This window comes from Strigops habroptila, chromosome 1 (genome assembly GCF_004027225.2).
Source record: "Strigops habroptila isolate Jane chromosome 1, bStrHab1.2.pri, whole genome shotgun sequence".
NCBI lineage: Eukaryota > Metazoa > Chordata > Aves > Psittaciformes > Psittacidae > Strigops > Strigops habroptila.
In genome coordinates this window covers 10,278,015-10,286,171 of record NC_044277.2, presented here as the reverse complement: position 1 = coordinate 10,286,171, position 8,157 = coordinate 10,278,015, and the positions used below count along the sequence as shown (strand labels likewise).

The 8,157-nt window shown below is 49.0% G+C and overlaps 1 protein-coding gene across 1 annotated transcript; it reads left to right on the top strand.

Annotated features, from left to right (window-relative positions):
- The first annotated feature begins 557 nt into the window (after window positions 1-557).
- On the top strand, window positions 558-4,577 carry MYC (MYC proto-oncogene, bHLH transcription factor). The gene is made up of 3 exons (XM_030506174.1): window positions 558-853; window positions 1,777-2,479; window positions 3,448-4,577. Exons 2-3 carry the CDS (start codon window positions 1,792-1,794, stop codon window positions 4,008-4,010), a joined length of 1,251 nt encoding a protein of 416 aa, XP_030362034.1. The 5' UTR covers window positions 558-853; window positions 1,777-1,791; the 3' UTR covers window positions 4,011-4,577.
- The last annotated feature ends 3,580 nt before the right edge of the window (window positions 4,578-8,157 follow it).

The window sequence follows — 8,157 nt, the reverse complement described above, 5'->3', positions numbered from 1 at the left end:
CTCCGAGGCGGGGAAGGGAGAGGGGGAAGCCTCTTCCCCTGCAGCCGCCATCGGGGGGCATCGCGCTGTCCCTGCCGGGAAACCGGCGGGAGGAAGGGAACGGCGAGGAGCCGCCTTTTAATCCCTACTAGTATTTTTTTTTTTTTTTACTATGTTTACTTCCGACCTCTCCTTGCGCGGCTCGTAGTAAAAAGAAAAAAAAAAAAATAGTAAAATAAATAGAAAGGGCCGCGGAGCGCTGCATCGCCTCCCCCCGGCGCCTCCGGGCCGCCGGAGAAGGAGACAAGCGCGCCCGCGGATCTCTCCGCAGCCGAGCGCGGCTCAGGGTAGTGCGAAGAGACGGGGGTTAGCGCGGAGCAGCGCGGCCGCCCCCTCGCGGCGCGCCCTCCCCACGGCGGGAGCGCGGAGCCTGCGCGGCGGCCGACAGCGGGCGGGGAGCGGCGGCGCGCAAGGCGAGAGCGCGCACGGGGCCCCGCGGTGCTGCCCCCGCCCCCCGCGGCACCTCCCGCCCGCCCCTCGCTGGCGCTTTAAAGCAGGAAAGCAACTAAAGTTCTATTGTACCGGACAGAGCGCGCCGCCCGCCTTGGACATACAGCCTGCGCACGCCGGGAAGGCGGCTTCTCTCCGCTGCGCCGAGTGGGTTTTTTAAACCGTGGTGGACGAAGAGATCTACATTCTCGCGGCGATTTGTCTTTTCGCCCCCTCTGTCCTTTCCGGCGGTGCTTTTCTTTTTTATTTTTAATTCTTTTATTTTTTATTATATATTTTTTTTTCCGCCCTTGTTTTGTTGCTCCCCGCACCGCCCGCAATAATTGCCTCGCTACGTCTCGCAGCTGGCGCGTTGGAGAAGCCGGTGAGTTGCGGGGCTCTGCTCTTCCCATCACTCGATCCTCGCGGTTGTGGCGTTTGGACTGACACGGGCCGGTGACACCCGGGCTGCCGCGGACGTGGATACCGACGGTCCCTCCCGAGGGACGCTCTCCGCTGCCGGGGCACCGGCGATCCCCATCTTTTTTCTTGCGCTCGGATTTTATTTAATTTTTTAAAAAATTTTTTTTTTTTTTTTTTTTTTTTTTGGAGGAACATTTGCTTCTCCCGCGTAAGGGCGGGCAGGTTATGGTTACTGCACATATTACTTATATGCATATATATATGCGTATATATATGTATATATAACACGATTTGGCAAAGTTTGCCAGGGTCCCTGCCCGTCCCCGCGCGTTGCCCGCACGCCCAGGTGGGTGGCTGGGGAGCAGCCCGGCTCCCGCCTGGAAGCTGCCGGCCATTCGCCGCCCCTTCCCGCCCGGCTCCCGGGACGCAGGAGGCGCGATGGGGATGGCGCTGCGGCCCCGGGAGGGAGGGAAGGGAAGGGGCTCGGTGCCGGCGCCGGCCGGAGCACTGCTCCGGGTGAGGGCGGCAGCAGAGGGGCGGCGGGCGCGGAGCTAAGCCGAGCCGGGGCGGCCGAGCTGCGGGAGCCCCCAGCAGCGGGGAGGGTGGTCCGGGAGCCGGCAGCCGACCCCGCGGTAGATCAGGTCGCGCCGCCCGGTTGTCCTGTTGTTGGAAGGGGGTGAAGGGAGGTCGTGCATTTATTTTTTTTATTATTATTATGTAATTTTTTTAATTACCAAACGAGACTGCGCGTTTCCCCGGCGCGGGGAGCGGGAGGGAACGCTGCGCGCTGGGGGGTCCGGTGGTCTAGCCGAGGCCGGGGGGAGCCGGTCCCCACGGCGGAACGCGGCTCACCAGGGCACCCCTTTCCCCCACTCCCGCCCGCAGGCACCAGCCGCCGCGATGCCGCTCAGCGCCGGCTTCCCCAGCAAGAACTACGATTACGACTACGACTCGGTGCAGCCCTACTTCTACTTCGAGGAGGAGGAGGAGAACTTCTACCTGGCGGCGCAGCAGCGGGGCAGCGAGCTGCAGCCCCCCGCCCCGTCCGAGGACATCTGGAAGAAGTTTGAATTGCTGCCCACGCCGCCCCTCTCCCCAAGCCGCCGCTCCAGCCTGGCCGCCGCCTCCTGCTTCCCTTCCACCGCCGACCAGCTGGAGATCGTGACCGAGCTTCTCGGGGGAGACATGGTCAACCAGAGCTTCATCTGCGATCCGGACGACGAGTCCTTCGTCAAGTCCATCATCATCCAGGACTGCATGTGGAGCGGTTTCTCCGCCGCCGCCAAGCTGGAGAAGGTGGTCTCCGAGAAGCTGGCTTCCTACCAGGCAGCCCGCCGGGAGGGGGGCCCCAACGCCCGCCCCGGCCCAACGCCTGCCGGACCGCCGCCGCCCGGCCTCGCCGCGTCCCCCGCCGCCTCGGCCGGCCTCTATCTGCATGACCTGGGCGCAGCCGCCGCCGACTGCATCGACCCCTCGGTGGTCTTTCCATACCCGCTCAGCGAGCGCGCCCCGCGGGCCGGGCCCCCCGGCGCCAGCCCCGCGTCCCTTTTGGGCGATGACACGCCGCCGACCACCAGCAGCGACTCGGGTGAGTGGGGACACGGGGGACACCCGCGGGGGGAGCGGCGCGGCAGCCCCCTGCCCGCCTCCCAACTCGCTCCCCTCCCTCATGGGCTCTTTTAAATGCCACGTTAGCGAGGCTCCCGACGAGTTTATTTCCTGGAAAAACAGACCAGTTTTCCCTCCAGGAGTGGAGGGAGGAAAAGGGGGGAATAAGGAAAATGAGGCGGGGAGGAGGGAGAAACTTTACCGACGGGGTCCCGGTTGAGCTGGCGCCCGGTGCCCCGTGTGGGCCGGGAAGGAGTTAACTCCCGCCCGAGAGCCGCGGGGGGAATGTGCAGTCGGGGAGGTGCTAGTGAAAGTGGCTGCCGAGGAGTGAATGGGGCTGGGAAAGTTTTAGAAATGCTTCCTTAGGTATTTGACAGCGTGTTCCGCTCCCTCATAAATTTGGGTTGAGAGTGAGTTTCTACTCAAAGCGTTCCAGCCTTCCCCCCCCCCCCCCTTTTTTTTTTCTTTTCTCCTCCCTTCGGTTTTCCACAAATTAGCAGATCAAGAGAGATTCAGAAAATGTCTCTGAATACACATGTGTGTTAAGTAAGCTTTCTTTTGAGGCGTGGCCAAAGCCTTCTAAATCCTTAATTAAGGGCAGCTTGAGTCTGGGAGCTTTATTGCGCTGTACTGCTGACAACCGAGGTTAAACTTTCCTGCTATCTTTCATGTGCTCCTCGGAATTGCGCAAGATCTTTGCAACTTTTGAAATCAGGGAGCTGGGGTTTGGAGCGCTGTTGGTCGGTGTGTCCTATTGCACTTGAAGGCTTGTTTCCTTAAAGGAAAGACTCTTGGAAAGGCCAAGTCCAGCAACATCAAATGGGTTTAAGAAGGTTTTGTCAATTAGTTCCTCTTTGTGGAGCTCAGAGTAACCTTTCCTTATAAATACAATGGTCTTCAGAGTATTTGCACAGATCAGCTTATGACTTTTTTTGCCTTTCCTTGCAGAAGAAGAACAAGAGGAAGATGAGGAAATTGATGTTGTCACATTAGCTGAAGCAAATGAATCCGAATCCAGCACAGAGTCCAGCACAGAGACATCAGAAGAGCACAGTAAGCCCCATCACAGCCCGCTGGTTCTCAAACGGTGTCATGTCAACATCCATCAGCACAATTATGCCGCTCCTCCCTCCACCAAGGTTGAATACCCAGCTGCAAAAAGGCTAAAGTTGGACAGTGGCAGAGTTCTCAAACAGATCAGCAACAACCGAAAATGCTCAAGTCCCCGCACGTCAGATTCGGAAGAGAACGACAAGAGGCGAACACATAATGTCTTGGAACGCCAGAGGAGAAACGAGCTGAAGCTGAGTTTCTTTGCCTTGCGTGACCAGATACCCGAGGTGGCCAACAATGAAAAGGCGCCCAAGGTTGTCATCCTGAAAAAAGCAACAGAGTACGTTCTTTCCATCCAGTCAGATGAACACAGACTGATCGCAGAGAAAGAGCAGTTGAGGCGGAGGAGAGAACAGTTGAAACACAAACTCGAGCAGCTAAGGAACTCTTGTGCATAGGAGCTCTTGGGCATCGCTTAGAAAAAGCCAAACCAGACTGAACCTATGATAAAATATTACTGTTTCCAATATCACTCATGAACTACACCAGTCCATCGAGTATGGAACTATTGCAACTGCATGCTGTGCGATTTAACTTGAGACTACACAACCTTGGCTGAATCTCCCAAGGGTTTGGCCAGAACCTCAAAACTGCCTCATAATTGATACTTTCGGCATAAGGGATGATGGGACATTCTTCATGCTTGGGGATGAACTCTTCAACTTTTTTTCTTTTAGAATTTTGTATTTAAGGCATTTTTTCATATGAGAATCCCAAAGAAGAGTTGTCCCTAGATTGCTGTATATATTTACACATCTTATTGCCATGTAAATACCTTTAATAAAGCCTTTATAGAAAAACGTGCAACATTAATACGCAACAGTTGTGGCAACTGGATTTATACTTGTCTTGAACTTCTGTGCCATAACATTTCACAGTTTTGTTTTTTTATTTAAATACATTTTTTCTTTTAAAAATGATTTTTATTTTGTTTTTAGATAAATAAATATTTGCCCAAAATATAATTAGCTAAATCCTGTGTAAAGACTTTGCTTTGTCTCCCACTGTTGTCATTAGATACTTACTTCCATAACATCCCTCTCCCTGTTATTGTGGCAGTGACCTGACAAAAGTCAAAGGGGGAGTTAGGAGAGAGGAAATGTTGATTGCTTTGTAGGGAGTTGAGTTTCTTTCCCCACTTCTGTTAATTCAAGTAGATAAAATTGTTGGTCTAATTCAGTTTGTCAGTTCAACCACTATTGCCACCAGTGCCTCCACGGTGGTGGTGGTAGGAATGTCTGTCTTGGCCTTGGTCATCTGCCTGCTTAAAGTGGAGTCAAGGTGGTGTATTTTTACACCAGCCATCCTAGTCTATGTGCTCTGCATTCTTTCCAAACGCATATAATTACATTTTCAGGGCATGACCTTCACTTTGCGCTAGGGACCTGGCTACGTATTTTTGAGCGCTGCTTTGTAGTAGGCTCACCTTAATTGCTTCCTGTTTGATTTTGAACAGAAGTTAAATGGGATAGGAAAATAAACTCTTATGGTGAGTGTTGAAATGGTTAAAACAACAGAGCGGTTTCCCTTTTGAAGTGCTGAAATCAGCAGAGTCAATCTGCCTGGTCAAATATCTTAACACTTTATTGACGTGAATAGTTACTTGGGATTTCTAAGAACACAAAGTTCAAGGACACACAAAAGGGAGCAAAGAGAAAGAAGAGCTATTTCTCGCTTGGAGAATATGCTCAGGCAGAATCCTAACATTTGCCAGACATATTCAGAAATTGTCTCATGAGCAGGTTTGGGTGGGCCATAAAGTACTTGCTTGACGCAGCTCCTAAGATTAGATTTGATCTATTTCTGCCCTCTTTTCACCCACTCAGCTCCACTTTGGTCAGAACTTCAGCAAGAGATCAATGAGCCCTTTGATGTGGCGGAAGAAGGTGCTTTTTGGAGTGTTGAACCTTGCACTTTTCAGTTTTCATAATTCCCATTAAATGCGTACTTGGATCTGATCCATTCATGGAGCAGTGCTACGAGATAGCACCAGCAACCAAACTGGGACTGAGAGTTCAGGTTTTCTATCGCTTTTAAGTTTGAAGCAGGAAGGGTTGAGTGTGAGCGCACACGGGATGGGATGGGAGGAGGTAGCATTTTATAGACAGGATAGATGCCAAAGGTCTCTGTCCTGCAAAGCCTAGAGTAACCATCCCAACAATTTTGCACATGCAGCTTCCTAAAGAAGGTAAGTGTCTAAATCCCATTGATGAAGTGTTTTTGGTGCTAGGCTGAAGATTTCTTGGGGGAAAAACAATCGTTCTGTCAGAACAGGAGAAAGTAAGGCTTTTTTCCTCAATGTGTCTGCACCACCCACTTTAATGGGCTTATAGAAGTGGTCTGCAGTTGCTTTCTTCAGCGTGTGATTCAGCTATTCACTTATAAGGAAAAAGAATGATGTGAAATAAAACCGTTAATTGTATCTGAACTGTAGATCAGGACATCTTCCAGCTATGAATAACAGAAAAGTTCTACTTTATATTAGACAAGATAACATTTCAAAAGAACATAAATTTCACTTGCCTTTTGGCGTGCACCCTATTTCAGACATTGCTTTGGAACAGAAGCTGTTCTTCAAGAGTTTCTAACTGCATTCCCATCCTCTGAAACAAACCAAGAGGTGTAGATCCATCCACAAACTATAAAGAATGTCTGTTGCCTTTAGGTCCCAGTTCCATGTTTTAGCAAAACCCCCTCACTTCTTACCATTGCATGAGGTTAGACCACAGTGATTAATAAATCTCTCCTTATTTGTCAGCTTCTTAAATCATTTGGAGAATAGTGTTGCTTTTTCCTTCTATCTGCAGCAGGTCCTCAGTCTTTTGATGAACAGGATACCTGCAAGTTATATAATTTCTTACTCTCATCTTCTAATTGAGCATCAATTCTGCTTGCCTCTTTCTTACTGGAAGAGCACACCAGGTCATGAACATGATCCCGAATTGCCACTCTGAAGGAGTACAATTTTATGGGATGACACTTCATATTTATGACATTTCTTACTTTGTTGAAGGATTGCAAAGTACCTAAATAATGTAGTAAAACCAAGTACATTTAAAACAGTTTATGGGTGCAGGGGTAAGAAACCTCTCCTGGTCATTAAACAGCTGCTACAATAAAAAGGAAGGTGGCTTCCACTTTCAGAGGAGAGGTTAGGATGTTCAGAAGACAGACATCCCACAGAGGTTTCCAGGCTGGATTCAGTTAGTAACGCATTGTACATGGATAGGAAAGTGTTGGGTTTTGCTGCTGTTCTGGAGCAATAAAGGAGATGAATGCATAAAAGAAGCCTCTGAGCCTTGAAATAAAATGCAGTAAGTATTTACAGTGCTTGCCAAACAGCTGTACCAAAACACTACTTGAAATACAAGGAGCATTTTAACTTCATCTCTCTGCTTCTGTACTTTCACAGTAGATTTCAAGCTACTCATCTTCCTGAAAAACATCAGGCAAAATATGGCATCAAAGGAAACCAGAAACAAACCATTACAGTGAAAATAAAATTGCCTTTATCACATACCCTCACTATTTTAATTTAATAATATTGATTTTTATGCTTCCAGCTTATTTTTTTTCTTGTGTGTAAGTTCTGTCTTTCCAGCCAACTAATAATCTAAGTGACTTCAATGTATCAATACAGAATATGCTGGGAGAGCATTGGGATGTCTAAAAGCACCTATGTCTCCTTAATTCAGCTCCCATCAGAGGCTGTGGAAATTCTGTGTTTCTTCCAGGGGAACAGATTGATGCCAGTCGAGGATGCTCTTGAAAATTTTATCACTGCCTATAAAGAACTCACTTTACTTGCCCCTGCTGTAACCATTCTGCTCCTGTAGCACTTTGCAACCATTGCAGGCAGTTAAGAGATGACAGACATTTCATCAGAGTTGTATTAAAAGGAGGATTTCAGGTAAGTGGAATTACTGTAAACTGGAAATAAGCCAGGCCACTTCAGTTAAAAATCTGAATTTATTCAAAACGGAAGGTAGAGGTGGTTGTTTCATCTACAGAGATGAGCCATCTTCAAATACACTAATGTTTTTTTTTTTTGGGGGGGGGGGTGATTGATCTGTGTTAGAGTAATCTGCCAATGAATTACGAGAAAAATAAAACTGAACAAGAGGGGATCCTAAGGCTTGGGAAGAGACTCAGGATTTACTTCCTAGCTTACAGGATTGTTATTTCCTTGTTTTAAAAGGATGTCTATGGGAGCTTCTGAAAAAAGGCTCTGCTGACTGAAAACTAACCCCTGGTTTCCCCTTGAGGTTTCCACACAGACAAGGGTTAAGCTCACCTCGGGGAGAAAAACATAAAAAATCAAGAAATTAGACAGATGAGCTGCAGAAGCTGGATTTAATTTCCAGTACAAAATGTTTGACATTTAGCAGCTTTTACGTGCGTTTGTGCCATTTACTCATCTCAGGCATAGCCGTAGAGTCAGTGAAGACAGGCAACAGCAAAGACGTTATCCAAGATTCAGAATAACAGCTACAAAGTCAAAGGGTTTTTTCCTAATTCTGCCATTCACCTTCTACAGAGATCTTG